Raw genomic sequence first — 21011 nt, forward strand, 5'->3', positions numbered from 1 at the left:
AAAAGCAATTTCTTCGAATCATCAGTAGACTTTTTCTCGCAAGTGTCGATGACTTTTTTATCATTCTACTCCTGTATGTTGATGACATGTTGATAGTAGGATCAAATGTCAAGGAGATCAATAGGCTCAAGGATCAGTTGTCGAGGAGGTTTGACATGAAAGATCTTGGCGAAGCAAGGCAGATATTGGGCATGAAAATCACAAGGGACAAAGGTACTGGTAAATTGTGGTTATCTCAATCTGATTATATTGAAAAGGTATTATGCAGATTCAAGATGGAAAATGCAAAACCGGTTGGAATGCCATTGGGAAATCATTTCAAACTATCCAACAGTGATTCGCCACAGACTGACTCCGAACGTGCAAAGATGAGAGTCACACCATATGCCTCCGCAATTGGGAGCCTGATGTATGCTATGATCTGTACTCGATCGGATATAGCACATGCAGTGAGAGTAGTTTGCCGTTTTATGAGCAATCCAGGAGTGATGCACTGGGAAGCTGTGAAATGGATTCTTAGGTACCTAAGGGGTACTAAGGATCGAGAAGGTGTAAAATGCCCTTAATGAAGGGTTTTTTTGGTATTTCCCTGGTGTACTTCATTAATCACACATCATTACCCCCAAATTTTCTTGGACAACTCATAAGCTTTCTGCTCATGTGGCTTCGAGAAGGTCCTATCCTTACCCTCCTTCTCTTTGCTCTTATTGTTCTCATACTTCTTCCTCAGCCTCCTAATCTTATCCTGCAATTGAGTCCTAGTCACGTCCACATGCAAATTCTTCTTAATAAAATCATGAAAAGCATTCAAGTCAGTAATCGGATCGGACTTCTTCTTGGTCACATAATCTATCATCCCTTTCAAAATCACAATCTCGTCATCCTCACTCCAAAGCCTCTAGAAAAGAAATTTCTTCGAATCATCAGTAGACTTTTTCTCGCAAGTGTCGATGACTTTTTTATCATTCTACTCCTGTATGTTGATGACATGTTGATAGCAGGATCAAATGTCAAGTAGATCAATAGGCTCAAGGATCAGTTGTCGAGGAGGTTTGACATGAAAGATCTTGGCGAAGCAAGGCAGATATTGGGCATGAAAATCACAATGGACAAAGGTACTGGTAAATTGTGGTTATCTCAATCTGATTATATTGAAAAAGGTATTATGCAGATTCAAGATGAAAAATGCAAAACCGGTTGGAATGCCATTGGGAAATCATTTCAAACTATCCAACAGTGATTCGCCACAGACTGACTCCGAACGTGCAAAGATGAGAGTCACACCGTATGCCTCCGCAATTGGGAGCCTGATGTATGCTATGATCTGTACTCGACCGGATATAGCACATGCTGCGGGAGTAGTTTGCCATTTTATGAGCAATCCACGAGTGATGCACTGGGAAGCTGTGAAATGGATTCTTAGGTACCTAAGGGGTACTAAGGACCGAGAAGGTGTAAAATGCCCTTAATGAAGGGTTTTTTTGGTATTTCCCTGGTGTACTTCATTAATCACACATCATTACCCCCAAATTTTCTTGGACAACTCATAAGCTTTCTGCTCATGTGGCTTCGAGAAGGTCCTATCCTTACCCTCCTTCTCTTTGCTCTTATTGTTCTCATACTTCTTCCTCAGCCTCCTAATCTTATCCTGCAATTGAGTCCTAGTCACGTCCACATGCAAATTCTTCTTAATAAAATCATGAAAAGCATTAAAGTCAGTAACCGGATCGGACTTCTTCTTGGTCACATAATCTATCATCCCTTTCAAAATCACAATCTCGTCATCCTCACTCCAAAGCCTCTGGAAAAGCAATTTCTTCGAATCATCAGTAGACTTTTTCTCGCAAGTGTCGGGCTCGGCCTTGTTCTTCGACTTCTTAGCATCCTTAGTCTTCGTTTCTTTTTCTTCGGCAGTGCGTTTTGCGGCGGTGGATTTAGCAGGAGTTACGAGATCCGAAGCAATGGGCTTGGATCTAAACTTCCTAGGCCCGTCACTGGATTTCTGTTCATTTTCCATGGGCTTGGATGCTACGGGCTTGACGTTCGAGTCTGGTTCGTCGGAGTCTGACTCCGATTCAGATCCAGACTCCTCCTCATCCGAGGATGAAGGCGGCTGCAGTTGGGGTTTAGAGGAGGACTGAGGTTGCGCTTTCTTGGTGTTAAGGTGTGAAGATTGATTTGACATGTTGCCAAAGATGTTGAAAAAGTCAAGGATGACCCGGTTCAACTTAGAAATCCCAAGTTGAGTTGTAGACTCTAAGTCGGTCCAACTTAGAAATCCCAAGTTAAGTTGGAGACTCTAAGTCAAGTCAAGGATAACCCGGGCCAACTTAGAGATTCCAAGTTGAATTGGAGACTCTAAGTCATGGCTATAAATACTTTTATTGGCATTGTTTAGTAGAGCAGAGTAGAGAGAAAAACATATAAGTTCTCTGTGTAATCGAGAGATAAAAGAAAGAGTTGAGACGAGAGTGAGTGTTGTCTTTCACGTGTGGTGAAGACTTACATACAAGTGTGTGTGTGTGTGTGTGTGTTGTACTCCTCAATTTTTCTCCTCTTTGAGTGTTTTCTCCTGGCTTGGTATCGCCCCCAGACGTAGGATTTATATCCGAACTGGGTTAACAAATTCGTGCGTTTTTTATCGCCTCATATTCCAGGATGTCCATCTTGACCAGGTCTATTTTCTAACACTTGGGAGTTGCCTGTGTTGAGGATGAGGGCTTTTTGCTAACTTGCGCCAGATTGGGTTCGGAGTCGGAATCCTACGAGCCAGCGTCTTCAGAAGTAGCTTCGTCATCTTCTTCCTCCACTGATTCCGTTTCGAATTCCACGGGCTTCTCAGGTTCCCGATTCTTAGCTATCTTTCGAGACACACACACACACACACACACACACAGAGAGAGAGAGAAGAGAATTTATAGAGAGAAACCGGAGAGTGGTGAATTAAAATCTAGGGTTTCTCCAAAGAATAATAATATTCAGATACATACGAAATTTTTGTTGACTTCGCCTCTCTCAATTATTAAATATAAAATTGAAACAGTTTCAAGACTGGGCTACTGCACGAGTTCCCAATTCCCATCCATCAGAACCGGTGATCTTTACTTAAATGACGGAAATGCCCTTAATGAAAGTTTTTTTGGGTATTTCCCTAGTGTACTTCATTAATCACACATCACCACCATTAAGGAGAATGTAAAAGCATGAGATTGAAATTGGTAGGATTAATTTTAAATGGGCCAGTTTCAAGATCAAGACCAGACCCACATAGTGACAGCCTTTCCTATGCCGCCGACTTGGTCGAAATTATTTCATGAACCAGGCACAGGACTGCCCGGATCATCTACTGCCTTTGATCAACCCGTAAAAACCATCACTCTCTTACAACGTATGCCCGAGTCGACATAGTGCAGTCTCCTGCGGCTGATGACGAATCCGGATGACCATGCAGATGTGGTTTCCTTGGAAAACTAACCTGGCATCCAACACAATTTATGAATCATCAACCTCGTCGAATATGTTGATCCTCACACTAAACAGATGGCTCAACGTCGCAAGACAATGACCTATCAGCCAACGTGACTAATGATCATCAATGCAGTTCTACGTCTATGGTGCTATCTCTCCAGCTAGGCAGCTGAACCATCATCCATCTGCTGCACGAACACTGACTTGGCGGCCACGCTGGCTGATGACTAGTCAAATTTGTCCAACATGATTAATGATGTAGGCTTTAGTTATGGAGCTAGCTGACCCCACATGGACAACGGCCTATCTGCCAACATATTCGATGCCTGATTAACCTCTTCCCACGCGTCAGATAATGTGCTATCAACAAGCCAGCTAACTCATGTAAACCTCCTAGACTTGCTGAGACCTGAAAACAGAAGATTGCCATGACCCCCGCGACAGTCTAACAGCCCAAAACTGCCTACAAGGCGTCTTATATATTTTAACAGAGGTGTGGATGGCGTCTGAAATATACAAAGATTACATTCAGATGAAAACAGTTGGGATAGTGTACCAGGAGGATTCAGCAAGATTATAGTTACAAATACCCATTTAGTTGCACAGATACATCTACTCACATAAGGAATTGTGTCTAGGAAGAGCATTTGGAAGTACATAGATTGCAACGAAGAAGAGGACATTTTCACCTGGTAGAGTGCTGAAATAATTTTATGAGTATCTATTAGGTATGGATCTGGACAGTGCGACCATCGCCCACTGTTAGGCCTATAACACTAGCTTTTGACGACATTATTGAGGTGAGAATCCATGTTTTGTAATATGAATCCCGACTCATTCTCTGTTCCCCGCTGGTTATTCTTAATGTTGCAATATTAGATATAAAAGAGTTCTTAAAAGTATCACAACAGCACAAGATAAAGTAGTCTCAGAGACCAAATCTCCAACACATTAGACACCCCACAAATGTCCGATTTAAAAGTAAAACAAGCTTATATACAGAAGAGGCCTACTCTGTTTTCAGCCTGGAAACTTGGAGATTTTCCTCAACTCTCGGCTTAGTGGGCTAGATGAGGAATTGCAGGTGTAGCACGGTGTGCTTGCACCGCACATGCACAGTGCACGGACGTCAAATTCAGGCAACCACTAATTATGAGGGAATGTCGACCGGGGCATGTATGAAGAGCTGGAAAAGAGTCGCATAATGCCTGCACGGCTGGGGGAGTGAGGGCAGTGCATTGGCTGATATTAAGGTTCGTGAGCCCTTCCTCTTCATATCTGTTCTTTACAGGCGCCCAAACTTGATGCTTGTTTTTCACCCGACTCTGTGCCAGAGAATACATTGCCCTGTCCGTAATATTCTGACAATAGTACAGGCCGAGGGACCTCAGGTGAAGGCAGTTGTTTGCCAATGCAATCACACTCTCATCTGACATGATGATACACATCCGTCAGCAGAAGGTTCAATCTATAGCACCCAGAGACAAAAAACAACTAAAGAAACTTGTATTGCTATCTCAAACAAGAACATCAAGGATTTACATGTATCATATCGAGCCATTGCGTGCAGAAACATAGCCAATGCAATAAACCAATCAAATGAAAGCCAAACCTCTGTTCCACTGTTTAATACATTCCATTTTCATTTTATGGTAGGTCTAAGACACTTGTGTTAGGAAATAAAAGAAAGGTATACCTGTAATAAGAACACATCCACACAAGTCAAGAGCTCTTAGATCAGGGCAACCATAGGCTAAGCTCTTTACACCTTCATCACCAACACGGTCGCACCATCCGAGGTTCAGCGACTGCAATTGATTACAGTTGTATCCAATAGCCTGCATAAGTAGTTATAAAAGATTTGGTGAGCCAGCACATGTTGGGAGGCATATCAGTAAATGAGCTCATAAGTTCCATACCTTCAAAGCCCTATCTGTTGCAGCCCTAACACAACCACAAAGATTTAAGAATTTCAATTTTCGGCAAAACCCAGTCAAGTATCCCAGAGCACTATCACTGAAAGCCGAACAACCACTGATATTCAGCTTGACAAGGTCCTGGCAACCATGTGCTAAGGCATACAAGGAGCGATCAGTCAGTCTAAAACTCTTGCTGAGATCCAATTCTTGCAGATCATGGCAATAAGTTGCAATCTTTTCAACAGCATCATCCTGTAGTTGCGGTGTATCTTGCCGCAAAATCAGAACCTGCAGTTTCGTGAACTTGGGAACTAGAGACAGAACCAAATTATTCATGTTTTTCTTGCACCTGAGGATAAACGGAGCTACTCAGCAACCATAGGAATTACGACAGAATGCATAACACTGTACTTCAGTAAGCATATCTGCATTTGAAAACAAGAAAGTCGTTCTTCCCCCATATGGAACACCCACTTCAGACTAGGAATATGAATCAAGTTGTTGTACGTTCAAGGTTAACGCATACTGACTGGAACTCAATCCCAAACAGAGCCAGGTAAAAGAAGAAGATCTCAGATAGCCATATACTTAAACTCTTCAGGATACAGTAAGAAGAACCTAATCAGGCTCAAATACAATCACAACAGGATCAAACGGAAAAAATATGAAACTAGAAAAAACAGAGGATCTTGACAAGTAACTGAATTACCATCACTTGTAAACAACCCTGCGGCACAGATGCAACAAACTTTAAAAGCATATAACTTTTTTAATATATTAACCAACAAGAGCGGAATTATTTCCTCCTGTTTTCTTTTCCATAACAGGACTCCTACAACTATTGCGATAGCAAAAAACCAAAACACGGCAATTTGAGCACATAATGTTTTGCAAACCCGGGTAAATAAGCTCCTTATAAAACGGGCAAGAATAGAAGACCTGAATCTTGTACACTTACAGCAATAGTAAAGACATAGAAAGCATCCATCATATACGCAATAATTGCAGAAGGGACCATAGATAATATACCAAGAGAGGGAAAGATGGGTGAGGCCCCAAGAAATGGCATCCCTCCATCCATGGCAAACCCCAGAAGCCACAATCACCGTCTGATCATCCACCAGAGATAAAATCCTCAGCAACAGCTCCACTGGAATATCTTTCCACTCACTTATTCGCAGCCCTCCACCTAAACCACCCCCCACTTCACCACCACTGTCACTTCGATTCATATTCTCCAAACCAGAAAAAACCATCAGCTTCTCAAAACTCAAGTCCAAACCCTCTGTTCCCCTCATTCTTCACTATCAACGCCTCTTTTTATAAAACCCAGAACAGGAAAGTCAGAAAAGTTGCAGCCTTTATGTCAATCTGAAAACCAAAACGGCAAAAAGAGATAAACTTGCAATAATTTCAATAAGTGGGAAAGGGAAACTATCAGTTACCAATGCAAGAAGGTAATGAAAATCATCAACAGGTGTCAAGAATACAAAGGGGCTTCTTCAGAGAGTGTCACCTCCTTCTAGAAAATTCCACTTTTTTTTATAAAGAAGCAATCTTTACATGGCCCAAGAAAATATTTGCAAAAAGAGTATCTTTCCATTGCCATATTTCAATTAAAACGCTTGATCATATCAGAGATGATCAGACAAATATTAATAGTTCTGAGTGTGTATGCGTGTGGAGACACAGAGGAAGATGTGGTACCTCAGAGCTGTTTCCGTTTCTCTTTTTTCGAGTCAAAGGGAATGGGATGTTTACCTTGTGGAGGCTGTTTAGTATTTAGCACTTAGCAGCAGTTGTTTATAAGAAAGAGAGAGGAGAGAGAGAGAGAGGCAGAAGGCAGAAAATTGGGCGACGATACAAAGCCACGTGTCATATGAAGGTGGACATTACAAGACTAATTAATCTGCTTTCTCGAGAAAACTAGATCCCTAGGTATTAATTGCAAATTGAGAAATTCTGATCGGATTTAATTAAATTTGAACCAATTTTAACAAGAATAATCATTAGAAGAGATATAATATTAATAATAATTAATTATCATAACTAAAAATAAATAATAAAAGTACATAGTTATTGATCACAATCATGTAATGATTATTCGTCGTGATTTTTGCAAGTGCAAATAGAATATTTATCATAATTAAAAGTTATGAGAAAAATATTTGTCATATCTCATAACCATGGCAAAAAATATTTTTCATGATAGATTATTTAAGTTTTTGTATCAGTTTTATCTAATCACGTTTTTGTCCATAACCAGTAAAAAGTGTAGGCAATATTAAATATTTATGTATGCCAACCACCGGTAATTATGACAATCATATACCAATCTTCAATATCGGATGACTGTATCTAATCAACAATTATTGTCGAAGTAGAAAGACAACTTCTATTAAAATAGAATAATATTCCACATCTTGTTAGGGTCCAAAGTCATGGGGCCTCGACTTCACCAAAAATAGCTAAAAGATTAGAGATAATTATCATCTCTGGTGATTTGATGTAATTGCACATAAACTTCTGCGATATAAAAACTACATCTAATATCCCTGATATTTATTTTCGTCTAATAAATAAGTCTCTCTATTAGTCGAAATTTATCGAATTTATTGATATTAATAAAAAAAAATAGATAAAAGTCCATATTTTTTCTCAACTGACTTATTACTAATTTATTTCAGGGCAAATAAATTCTTCTATGATAAAATTATCCTTCTACATCTTCACACGTTAATGCATACGAGGATATACATCTTCACCGTTATAATGGTAGTTTAGATAGAAAAAATTTATTTGACCTGCAATAAGTGGGTAGATCTCAATTTTTTATTAGTTCTTTTATTAATATTAATAAATTCAGTGAATTTAGACTAACGGAAGGACCTCAAAGATATTACATATAATTTTTCGAATCACAAGAAATCTACATATAATTATGTCAAATCTTAAAATACGGAATGTAATTGTTCCAAAAGATCATTGAAAATGAAGTTATAATAATTAAAAGAAAAAACTCAACAAGAAAGAATTCATCATAAAATAATCAATGGCAATACACATGGAATTTAATTGAAACCTTGTTTGCATAGACTTTATCAATGAATACTCCATCTTACGAAGAAAAATGATTAATCTAAATAATTTTATAAATAAAATTTTCTTCTTTTTTCTACTTATATATTATATTTCACAACATACAAACATTAGTTTAAGGAAAAAACATTACTTTATGAACGAGAAAAAGAGAATTATTCAACTTAAGACGTACCTTACTTGTCATTAGAAAGAGTATTCCTTAATCAAACTTCTTTAAATTTATACTAATCAAATTAAGGTGACATCAAATAGGATTTTTTTTTTTAATAAATCGAATAAAGCATATTATACGATATCAATCAAAATAATATATAAGTTTTTTTTATAAGCATGATACATGATTTGATTATAGGGTAAATTACAACCACCTCCCTAAAAGTTTGATATAATTATAAATACCTTTTTATTGTTTGAAAAATTGTAAACGTCCCTCTAATTTTAAAATCTGTTTAACAATGAAACATTCCATTAGATTTTTCATTCAATTTTTACGATGAACGGATCAAAATACACTTTTAGATTCTGAATTATAATTTTTTATAATTTTTTAAAAAGATTTTATGGACTAATTAATATTTTTTATGAATTATTTATTTTACCCACCTTTAATTTTTTTTAAAAAAATAATTTAACAGAAGTAAAATAGTAATGAAAGAATATTCATAATTATGTTATATATCCGTAGAAGTAGGTGTAATTTATCCTTAATTATATAATATAATACTTTAATATTTAATTTTTTAAAGAAAAAATATATGAAGTGGTGGGGTCCACAGCATCAATTTCATTTTTTCCCCTTCTCTGGTTAGACCTAAGGGATGGCCTTTGATGTGATGGGCAATTTGCAGTAATGTGATCAAAGCAAAGATGAGAAATTAATAAAAATAGTTAAAATGTTGAGATACAAAGCAAGTTTAGGGGAAAGTGCAGTGCAGGCAGTATGGTATGATACCTAAAAGAATGGACCAAAATCAAAGTCCAGAAGGTTCCCATTTTTGTGCAAAAACGAAGCCGTCTCTCATAAAGTAGTCCTCCATTTTCATTTAATTGCATCTTTACACTTTTCCTAAACTATCCCATTTTCCATCTCAACTTATCTCTTTCTTTCTTCTGCAAATTATTCCTTATCCCCCCCCCCCCCAATTTTATTCTTTTTCCAAAAATATGTTTGAAACTAGTTTTTATTTTTATGAATACAGTTTGTTATATCTGATGAGGGTAATTACAAAATGATCAAATTGTCCTTCCGTTTTAAAGAAATCTACCATAAAAGGCAAGATTCGCGCATGAAGGCGCGGGTCGGGTTGTCTGACCCGGTTCATCCGACCCGCACGCTTTTCTGGCCGTTGGATCATCTGACGCCCAATCATCCAGATGATGCCATGTGGTAAGCATTCAAGCTGTACCGTACACTATAAATACCAGCACTTATGAATATTTATGACAAGTGCATTTATCACGTTTTCTAATTTCACTAGCTCCCCGTTGATCGCTTTCGACCCCATTTTTCTAACTTAAACATGGGAGGGCCTTAGTTGGGGGCTACCCAGCAAGCCTGACGTGTGTTCTGTTCTTAGGATCTACTCGTAGGAAACTCAAAGAGGGATTCAACGACCCGATATCAGGGTACTAGGTTCAACAACCCAACCCAAATTGTGCGACCTGCATCAATATCATTTTTGGTACATTCGCGTTACAAAAATTGATTAAAAGGGTATTTGTAATAGTTCTTGTTTTTATGGTGATAATAAATTGTAAGTTAAGCAGTAGTAGTAAAAGCTACGAGTATTTGAAAACAAAAGTTAAAAAGTTGAAAAGTCGGAGTGTTTAGAAAAATAATAATTTAATATTTATTATTTTACTAATCAGTGGCAGAAATTGGTTGAGAGCTGCTTAAAACTTTTGATATACGTCAATATAATTTAAGCAGTTCAAAAGCAGAAGTTATAAAACTAAAACATCATTTTTAATGTATTTTAGCAAAAAGATGATAAAAGCTTATGTTAAGCATTTGCAGACACCCCTTGAATGTATCGATAGTTCTCCTTTTATATATATATTTATAAGACTTTTGCTAAAAATCACTTGAGTAAGATCTCGTCAAATGATATTTGAGATTATTTAAGAATTAAAAATTATTCATATGTAGAAGCTCGTGGATAAATTGAAGTCAAATTAAATTAATGTATTCTTTGATGAATTTTAATTCATCAAAGGTAAAAATTTATGATTTGAATTATGCATCACTAATAGTTTATATAGTTGCATTAATTAATATTTTTAGGATTAGTATTAGTTAATAAGATTGAAAGAAATAGGCTTATTTAATGAAGTATTAAATTGACAGATCAACAACAGAACAAATTAATGTGCACACATATATAATAATGGGCAATTATTTAGTGCAAAACGACTTCAATTATATTACGTAGTTTGACAATATTGTCGTAATTTAGAAACAACTTTATGTGAGAAATGGAAGGTTCATCAGCTACGTACGTAGACTTCTGAGAAAATCATGCGTGCACTTGTGAACTTGTAATAAATTCAAAGGAATAATTTTATTTTGCTTGTAAAGTGTTCTTTCCCTTCCACTTTGAACTTGCTTGCAAATTAAAACAACAAAAACTTCTCTTGGATTCACAAAAATGCAAATTTTAGTTACTAATTATGAATTCGAATTCCAATATTTATATATATATATATATATGAGAGATTGTTTTGCTGTATTATAGATGTTATTTACTGATATAATAGGTGTTGTTTGATATGTGATAAGAATTATTGTAATCAAATTGTTTCAATCAATAATATTTCATCGTTTTAAATCAATATATATATATGTTTTTTTTTTCAATTATCCAAAATTTCAAGATTAATTTATTTTCGATAGCTTTAGAAGAATGATGTGTATTTTTTGCAGTCACGGCGACCTATTGTTACTACTATGCGGTAATAAAAATCGAACATATGAATTGTTGTGCTATAGATGCAAAACTTATTTTCATCTTAGTTCAAAAAAAAAACGAGAAAAATTTAATTTAATAAATTTACAACTTATTTTTAAATAAATCAAATGCGAAATGTTTTTTCTCCTTATAATGCTCAGTAGGGAAAAAAATGTTGAGCTTTTATAATATTTTCTTGATTGTTATTTTCAAAAGGTCCAATATATTAAATCCATATTAGTATCTCAATGGTTATATTTAAAGTAAATTAACTTGTTACACGTCTCTCGTTTTTTAATTCAGCTTCCTAAACTAGTTTTTTCCTATTATCGGAAATTCGATAATTCATAAAAAATAATACCTTTATCAGCAATAAATAATTTATAAACTAAAAATAATCATAAATAAATTCATATAATGCCACAAATATCTGTATGTTTATCGGTATCATGACCCATGACCTTATTCTTATAACAAGAATCATAAAATTTTAATTTTAATCATTTAGAGGAAAGTCTCATAAATTACAAATAAATAGTCGTTGACCCCAGTCATATAATAATTGTTGGCCATAGTTTTCTCAAGTATGGCTAATACATTTGTCATTGATAAAAATAATTTCATAATTTAAATTTTTACATCAATTTTTAATTAACCAATAATATGTTTACCATAATTTTACTCATAACTAATAAAATTATAGTAAACAGTGAATTTACTTCAAATTGAATGGACGTTGTACTCATCTTAATACCTCAACTACATCGGTTGTCAATTGTCACATATGTATACCAACTTCCAAAAAAGCCCAAAATTCCCATCTAACATGCAATTAATTGCAAACAAACAATCAATCAAATCCAACGGAGTCCAAGAAACCAAAAAAAAAAAAAAAAAAAAAACATCATGGATTGCAAACAAATGCGTGAGTGGTGTGGGTCCGATCCATTTATCTTGTTTTCCATGTCGCAATTGTGACTTGTACCACATCAAACATTTATATCTTGTTTCCTTTGTTTTCGTTTTTTCTTTTTCCCTTACCTAAAAGATAATCGAGAATATTTTAAATATCTACTTATATTTTTGTAAGACTCACAGTTCAATATTAATTTTTTAAACAACGAGGGGTATTCGTAATTATGTCAAATTTTAAGAAAAGTTATTGTAATTTATCTTTTGATTAATTATAAAATCAAAGATGCTGAAAATTATCTTTCTATTTATCTTACAAGAAAAGAAAAAAAAAAAAAAAACCAAACAAAGCTTCTTCTTTTTTTCCCACTGAGAAATTAACAAAACACACTGTTTGGAACCAACTGAGGAATCCCAGGACTTTGTCCAGATTTCTTTTGAACCTGAGTAAAGTTGTTGTCCAGGTGCATTCTTGAGCCCAGCAATGATTGTTTGAGTCGCATAATTGATCTGTGTAATTGAGGAATTATCTTCCGACATTTGTTGATAATATCGATTAGTTTACGTGCGTGTTGGGGGAAATATGACAGAATTTGGTGGACTTTTGTTTGTATTCACGTATTGGAATTTCATTAATTCGAACCACTTTAGTAGTCGTTGAATGTGCGCCACATCTCTCAACTTATATATATTAGGGAGACGGGGGACAATAATAATTTAGAAGGGATATGATTTATGATAATAAATGATATAAACAAACATCTCATATTGATTATAAATGCAATGTATGAGTAGTTCATAATTTTTTCATGACACATTCATAAGGTTTGTACGAAGCCACAACGAACAATACCTCATGTAATGGGGCGTCGATCAAATCACAAATTATATCATTTGGCGCCAACTGTGGAAACGAGGTCATGTGTTTGTCTCTTAAGTTGATGATATAGGCAAGACTTATAAGCCCTAGTCCTCCTATCCCGTGAGGCTTATAGAAAGTCAAACAATATCTCGTGCAACGAAGCACCGATCAAATCGCAAATCGCATCAAGTTTTTTCTTTATTATGTTTAAATCAATAATTTAAATAATTGAATTATTAATATATTATTCATGTAACAGTTCATTTTTAGCTGGTCCCTAAAAATTGAAATATATAAATATACTTATTATTTTGGCTCTATGTATAAGAATGGTACATCCATAGATTATTAGTGATCAATTCAAATACTAACAGTAGATTTAATCTGATAATTAAGGTTTTTGTATGGTAAGATTAGATCTATCTTAAATTAATAATTTAATAATTGATTATGCAACTGTAAATTATAGGTGTCTTCCAAAACTTATCTCATTTTTAAGGTTAATGAACGAATTAAAAAACCCCTAAAAAATGAATTAAAAACATTATTTAATAACGTAACAATGAGTGATGAGATAAAAAGTATGACTGATAAGTGATATTTTTCTTTTAAAAAATAATAAAGCTTATAGTTTTAATAATAACAAATATCTTATAAACTGAAAAGAATTAAATAAAAAATTTATGTATACAATTATCACTAAGAATAATCAGTGACTCACGGCCTAACGACGACAATTAGTCGTGCAAGTTACTGATAACTAACTTGTCACTCTCTTTTCACTAAAATCAATTAACGACAATATATATAGTCACGATCCAACGACGACAATCAGTAACACGAGTGAGTGATAGCTAACTTGGCAGGCCCATTTCCCATCAACAATGCGGGCGTGTGCTGAATTCTTGCGACGTCTCGATGAAATGTTTGAACGGATTATTCAAAGTTTATCAATTTGATATGATTGCCCATTTCTTGAAAATACGACATTTTTTCATTTGATTGAATTGTAAACATCATGGTTACAATCTTATCATTCCTGAAACACACCACCCACCGCCAAAACCCTTCACGAAGAAACCACATCCGCCAACACCTATTCGACGAGTACTTTCAGAAGCTGAAATGCAGGCCAGGCGGAGTAAGAATCTGTGTTACAATTGCGATGAAATTTTCGGACCAGGCCATAAATGCAAGCAACAATTCATGTACTGAAGAAGAGGCTGCAATGGAAACAGAGGGTGGAGAAGAGTTTACTGCGGAGGAGGAGGACATGACACTGTCAATTAACGCTTTTTAAGTGGCAACACAAATTTTAACACCTTCAGAGTTAAGAGCAAAGCATATGGGAGAGAGGTGCAGATCCTTATAGATGGAAGGAGTACGCATTGCTTCCTCGATGAAACAACAACTTAGTGAGCTGGGATGTCAACTTGAGCCAACTACTCCTATGGTGGTAAGTGTAGCGGATGTTAGGCAGATGGTTAGTCAATTATACTGCCCCACTTTCACTTGGGAAATACAAGGTAAGTTGTTTAGCTATCCTATGCGAACCTTGACATTAGGGGGCTGTCACATGGTCCTTGGTGGTGATTGGCTCGGGCAGTACAGCCTCGTTGCATACGCTTATAATTCAATGACAGTGAGAGTCTCTCAAATGGGAAGAAGTGGGAGCTGCAAGCCTTTAGGCAACAGTCAGAATTACACTGCATATCTGCTAAAAGCATGTCCAAGTTTGTTAATGAGGGAGCATACGGATTCGTGGGTCAATTACATTCAATATCTGCTACTTGTACTATTTCTCCTACTTCCACTGTTTCTGCAGAAAATACATCTTTATCACCACACATTGTTGAACTCAATCTGTTGCTAGACTCCTATGCTGATCTTTTTCAGGAACCTCAGGGACTTCCCCCTAGAAGGGATATTGAGCACCATAGAACTCTGTTGCATGATGGACGGTGAAGTTTCGTCGTCTTCCTCCAGCTATTGACATAGAGACGGAGAAATGACTTCGTACATCTCAAAGGGTCCATAGCCCGACATTCCCCATGCACGAGTCACCACCACCACCACCACGAGCTTATCTTGACCTAGAGAAGGGTTGAGAGTCCATATATGATGTAGGGAAGGGTTGAGGGGACATTACATGGCCAGTAGCCCGATGTTTCCCCATGCCTGCGTCACCACCGCTGCAGCCACTGCCACCACGACCTTATCTCAACGTAGAGACGGAGAAGCAGTTTTGGAGTCATTAAAATGCAGGATGTATTTTATTTGAAAAAGTATAAACAAGCTCGCGGGGAATAATATTTGGTGACAAATATATGAATTAGACTAGGAGCCTAATATTAGTTACCATGAACAAATCAATCAATTCAAACATTGTTGTAATAATATGGTTATTTATTATTAGGATAAGCCAACAAAGAATTAATATGCTGTATTAATTGTACAAATATTGAACCCTTTGCCTTTTTTTAATGAAAAAAACAGCGTCTTTCCTACTATTTGGAAAGAATTGAATCTGAATACTGCAGGCAAACCAGAATCCCTTACCCCTGTCCAAGTAAAATGTGAAGCCCTGGCCTGAATGCTGATGGTCTGACTGCACAATCACTCACTAAGAGATCCACTGTCAATCAAATTTGTACATCCTTTTATTGCACTTGGTTTTTTTTTTTTTTACCTCACTTGTAATGTTGAATGCAGTTGAGCCATGCATCATATATACAAGCTTGCAAAGTGATGTCAAAACATAGAACTTCAGAAACAGAACAGCATAGAATCATTGGCAGTGTTCAGGTTGAAACTTTTTGTACAAACTTAAGTGAGGAACTTCTCCAGTAAACTTCCGAAGAAGAAGCTCGTCTTTGCCCATCCACTTGCTTCAAGTGCTTTGGTATTTGTCGGGGCCTTTTTCACGTTAAGCCTCATCGTGTGGCCGATTTCCTTGCGTAATTCTTCGATGGTCTTTCCATCCACGGGTTTTCCAGAAGCATCACTCACGTAGAATATGTTCATGGCTTGCTCCCCAACAGTTGTCACGCCTGCTCTTGTGACTGACAGCCCATTTTCTCGGAGAACTCGTGTGACTTCTGAGAGCAGCCCGACTCGGTCCTTTGCACATAGTTCCAAGCTTAGACCCTGATGATGATGTTTGAACTCAATGATTAGATCCTTGTAACTTTTTAATGTTTTGTGAGAATGATGGAAGTAAAGGTCCTTGTAGATCTTGAGAATCCAAAAGTTGCATATACCGGCAGATTGTGTTTTGACAGAAAGAATGTCTAAACATGCTTAAGAATGATGGAAGTAAACTAGAATATAAAATCGGGGATCAAAATGTCAATGACATGAAAAGGTGAGATTCAACAGAAGTGCAAGAACTGATTCCATAATGGAGTAATATATCTCCATTACCTCACTTATTCTTCGTCTAATTGCTGCTTCGAGACACTTGATGACCTTTTCTTTCTCTCCTTCCGTTTCTAGCGTGCAACCATCCATGTGACGTATGTAATATTCCTACAAGTTGAGCACCTTCATTTACTCGAAACCATGCTCAATTATGATAAAGAACATGTAGAAAACAAAACAATGTTCTGAATACAAAGAAAAAGAACACCGAGCAGGTACCTGTGAGGCATAGGGGCCGTCGGATGAGATAGTAGCATGAAAAACGACATACTGAAGGTCCGTGAGGGTGCACACTATGTCAAACATGAGTTTTGGTCTATCTTTGCACCTAACAGTTACGACCGAGTAATCTTTCTCTTCGCATCGATCGATTGTGACCTTTGGTACAAGAGGACTGTCTGGCTCGGTAGCTGCAAAAGTACCTTCATAGTCTCTGTCAGAAAATAACAGCTGGTGGAGCCGTCTATCGACGTGGGTGGAACCCAAGGAGACACTAGTATGACCCGCATTATCATCGTTACCACACCCACGAAGAAGGTTTTTGAGCTGCTCCTCCATAGCTGCTAACCGTGATTCATCATCCACTGCACGGTTAGTAGTATCGTCATTAACGTAAAGAACACATGCTATGCGCCGGTTATGGGTCCAAACTTCAGCAGCAACAACATTGATATGGAGGTTGGCGAGCACGGCTGAGATCTCCGACAAGAGACCAGGGCGGTCCCTGCCTATAAGCTCGATAGCGGTGTAGTCACCCATAGAGTTCACCCCAACCCTCTTCCCAGGTGAAGTCTTCAATATGCCTGAGGTGTGGCCCTTGGGTCCTAAAGCCTATCATTTATGTATTCCAGAGGAGAATTAAAATGCGGAATATTTAATCAATTTTGTTCGAGTTGTACATATTATAAGCCAGCCGGAAAATTTTCAAACACATCATCTAAGCTTTATTTAGATAATGTTGATACTGCTGTTCCTCGTCAATCAAGCAGACATCATTTCCTCAAATAAACTAAGAATAGGAGAAAACAAATCCTTACCTTCTCTATGTGCTCAATAGTCCTGCTGTCGCTAATCTTTTGCCCTTGTTGATCAGTGACATGAAATACTGTCAAGAAAGAACCAAAGACGGTAATGAGTATTTTAGCCATGGATGAAACTCTGGATACCACTCAGTTGGCTAAATGTAGCTCAAATGAATTTTTGATGTAGTGACCAAAATTGGAGTCTTAAGGCAAGAACGGTGAATCTTTTTCAAGAAATACATGGTTAAGATATATTAACCAGAAACGCATGCGTACCATCCATAAACCACCCGCCATCAGACGAAATGTAGGCTTTTGTAATTATAAGATCGAGGTCAGTTAGGATTTGGACCACCTCCAGCAGTATCCCTGGCTTATTCATGCTGTCAACCTGAGTGATATAAAAGTATTGATACCATCACTTTACCAAGAACTCATATTTGATACGGTCTACTTGGACAAAAATTAAAAAAAAAAAAAGAAAAAAACTAGTTGACCATTAAGAAAGGAGAGTTATTGATATGGTGATTGCTTCTGAAAAATTATAATTGCAAGAATACTGTGTTTCTCCTGGTGTGCAATAAATTCTTGTAGAGGGTTACCTTGACCAGAGTACATTCCTTGCAACTAGAGTTGTCCACAGAAACCCTGAAACGAACGAGCGGAGACAATTAAACAGTGAAAAACCTGAATCTAGCATGACTCGCTATCCAAATTCAAATCTAAACGAGTTTAGCAGAGACAATTTAAATTTTCTAGCATTAAGATACTTCAAAACTCATAACAAGATAATTAATGAATTGCAGTATAGTTTCTCTGAAATCGATAGCATATATAAATATCTCCATCATGCATCCAAACCAAAAGGGCAAAGGTTTTGAAACTGAACTGTGGAGGATTTATTCTGATGCTCAGCGTTTCATACTCCGGATCAAAGTATGCCCACGAACCCATTCTCTGTTTCTGCATCAAATGTAGATTAGGGATACTGACAAGAAAGTCACATGGCATTTCAAGAAATACCATAGTTATTTAAGCTACTGAAGAAAGGGGTTAACTCTCTCAAAGTAAGGAAATCTCTACTTTGAAAGGCCTTATGGTTGTACTATGATTGGTATGTTTTTTTACTGGTGATCCAGAGACATAGTTGTCTGACATAATTGTCTCTGTCATACTTGAGAAACAAGGTATCTAGTTTCCGTTAATTACTAAAAAAGATAGAAGATAAAGGAAAGAAAAATAAAATAAAATGCAACTGCATATATTTGTAGACTCGAGAAAATAGTCAGCCCCATAGGCAATATGTGTTCGTCGGTTTGTACCAAAACATACCCCTCTCATACAAGATAGTGTGAGTAGGGAAACAGTACAAGTCATAATAAGTAAAGAACATCTTATTGGTTTCTGCAGAAACATAAAAGACTACCTTGGATGAGAAAGTCGGCAAGAACTTCAGTGGAAAAGATTAGTTCCTTTCCAGGTGCAGCACATTTTATTCAGAAACACCTTTACATTGTGACAAGCGCATGAAACTGCAGAAAGAGAGTAGTTTTACAATGTAAGCAAATAAAAAATATCCACCAAAACAAGTAGACTTTTTGAGTCAAATTACTGGAATATGGTCTCATCATGTTGTTTCCAAGGAAAGACCAATGTGAACGAATTGCAGTATGCAATTGCAGAACATAAGATTTCATTGGTCTGGAAGGCAACAACTATGCAGATGACTGTCATCCACTGTACATAATTATCGCACTGAGAAATTTAATCGTGCATGCAAATACAGATGAATGAAATACATAACAAAGCTTTATTGCACTTTATATCTTAAGTGACCCCCAGCCCCGCCCCCGATGATCCTAGTACCAGTAGCATATTGATCCACCAGGGGAATTTCACCCATTCAGCACACAGGAGAAGTATTGATATACAGCCTACATACAGCAGAACTTGTTACTTGCAATGAAAAGTCAAAAGACAGATGAATTTGGGCTTGTAACGAGCTCATCGTGACAAACATACAACAATTCTTGCAGGTAAAATCAAGCTCAAGCATAGGCCTTTCATAAAATCTGGAGAGACTACACTAAGTAAACAAACAACCCTTTAACTTATTTCAGTGAGTTCTGCTGGGACCAATTATCTGTAAAATTACGGTAAACCATTTAGCTGTCAACATATTGAGATGGCTGAAAGTATGCATATTTCCACATTACAGGGGTAAGTCCTGACTAGAATTACCGTCTAATTAAACAAATTTGAAGCAGATATGTATGTGCCTGTTTATACAAAGAAAAAACTCCAGAGAGTTTAATTTATCATCGGTGAAGTTACATGTAAAACGCCAAAATTCTTGACAAGTTCCAGTCTGTAACTAAAAACAAAATCCAGAAAAGACAGCTAGCTAGATAGAGACTTTTAGTTACAGTTTTACCACACAGAACTCTTAGTCCACAAAGAGTGATTAAATGCTTATGAATTCTATTAACCCCCCACCACACCCCCACCCCCACCACGACCACACACACAAATCCAGGCATTAAGCCTGGGATTGAAAAACATACCCCCATAAGAATTCAAAAAATCAGTGAAGTACTCTAACAAAAAGAAGGGAATTTGCAGAGAACTGAGTAGCAAATCACAGTAAGAGAAAGGTAAAACATCTAAGTGATGCCTCAAGAAAATTCATGACTACAACTGAACTACATCTCAGCAACCATCTCACACACACACACACACACACACACACACACAGAAGAGAAGATAAAATTCACTGACCTGGTTTGAGCACTGGTTGCGGTTGACAGTTGGCTTCACATAAATATGACGTGTGAGTGAGTCTGCAAAACTGAAGAAAAAAGAAAAAGGAAAAAAAGAAGTAAGAATGAGAACTTTCGACGTTGGAGGAGCACTACCCACCACTACAATTAACAAGTCCTCCCTCTGTGTGTGTGTGTGTGTGTTTGTTTCTCTCTCTACAATAGTGTGGTAGAGAGAGAAAGAGAGAGAGTGTGTGAGCGAGAGATGGAATCTGTATCTCTGAAAAAAAAAAAGAAAAAAGAGAAGGTGGAGGAGGAGAGAAGGGCCAGTGGGTGCATGGGATGAGAGTAGTAGCGATGGGAGAGCGAGTGGCGTTTGTGTTGTGATGTGGAGCGCGTGGATAATTAGGGAAGCGTGCCATTAAAATAAGCAAAGATTAGCATCCATTATTGTATCGGACAAAAGTACAGCAATTGCAGTATGAAGACAATGACGCGGCGACCGAACAGTGGATCCCTATGCCGCCACTCCACTTGTCTTACTCACTCTCCATGTAGAGCGTGCGTGGTACTGTCGCTCCCCAATTTACATTCTTGAC

At 36.9% G+C, this 21011-nt stretch overlaps 2 protein-coding genes, 1 long non-coding RNA gene and 1 pseudogene across 10 annotated transcripts; 1 reads left to right on the top strand and 3 right to left on the bottom strand.

Annotated features, from left to right (window-relative positions):
* Window positions 1-1232: 1232 nt before the first annotated feature.
* On the bottom strand, window positions 1233-3898 carry LOC110011564 (uncharacterized; annotated as a pseudogene).
* A 425-nt stretch (window positions 3899-4323) lies between these two features.
* LOC105179950 (F-box protein SKP2A) lies at window positions 4324-7257 on the bottom strand. Of its 2 annotated transcripts, none has more exons than XM_011103613.3 (5): window positions 7095-7257; window positions 6417-6758; window positions 5388-5736; window positions 5165-5306; window positions 4324-4897 (listed from the first exon to the last, which is right to left on the bottom strand). In XM_011103613.3, the coding sequence occupies exons 2-5, from the start codon at window positions 6683-6685 to the stop codon at window positions 4527-4529; spliced, it is 1131 nt and encodes a 376-aa protein (XP_011101915.1). In that variant the 5' UTR covers window positions 6686-6758; window positions 7095-7257; the 3' UTR covers window positions 4324-4526. The 2 variants fall into 2 exon arrangements, with proteins under 2 accessions (XP_011101915.1, XP_011101918.1); XM_011103616.3 differs by lacking the exon at window positions 7095-7257 and adding an exon at window positions 6833-7056.
* A 6621-nt stretch (window positions 7258-13878) lies between these two features.
* LOC110011560 (uncharacterized) lies at window positions 13879-15670 on the top strand. The gene is made up of 2 exons (XR_016064010.1): window positions 13879-15003; window positions 15108-15670. It is a non-coding gene; the product is annotated as an uncharacterized LOC110011560 (long non-coding RNA).
* Window positions 15671-15847: 177 nt separating this feature from the next.
* Window positions 15848-20751, bottom strand: ACR3 (ACT domain repeat 3). Of its 7 annotated transcripts, none has more exons than XM_011103645.3 (9): window positions 20432-20751; window positions 19080-19185; window positions 18543-18610; window positions 18256-18301; window positions 17930-18044; window positions 17669-17736; window positions 16851-17462; window positions 16635-16739; window positions 15848-16358 (listed from the first exon to the last, which is right to left on the bottom strand). In XM_011103645.3, exons 3-9 carry the CDS (start codon window positions 18605-18607, stop codon window positions 16038-16040), a joined length of 1332 nt encoding a protein of 443 aa, XP_011101947.1. In that variant the 5' UTR covers window positions 18608-18610; window positions 19080-19185; window positions 20432-20751; the 3' UTR covers window positions 15848-16037. The 7 variants fall into 7 exon arrangements, with proteins under 7 accessions (XP_011101947.1, XP_011101934.1, XP_088733692.1 ...); XM_011103632.3 differs by having other exon boundaries at window positions 18543-18616; XM_088877566.1 differs by lacking the exon at window positions 20432-20751 and adding an exon at window positions 19895-20121.
* Between the last annotated feature and the right edge of the window lie 260 nt (window positions 20752-21011).

This window comes from Sesamum indicum, linkage group LG2 (assembly GCF_026168435.1).
Source record: "Sesamum indicum cultivar Baizhima isolate 11 linkage group LG2, ASM2616843v1, whole genome shotgun sequence".
NCBI lineage: Eukaryota > Viridiplantae > Streptophyta > Magnoliopsida > Lamiales > Pedaliaceae > Sesamum > Sesamum indicum.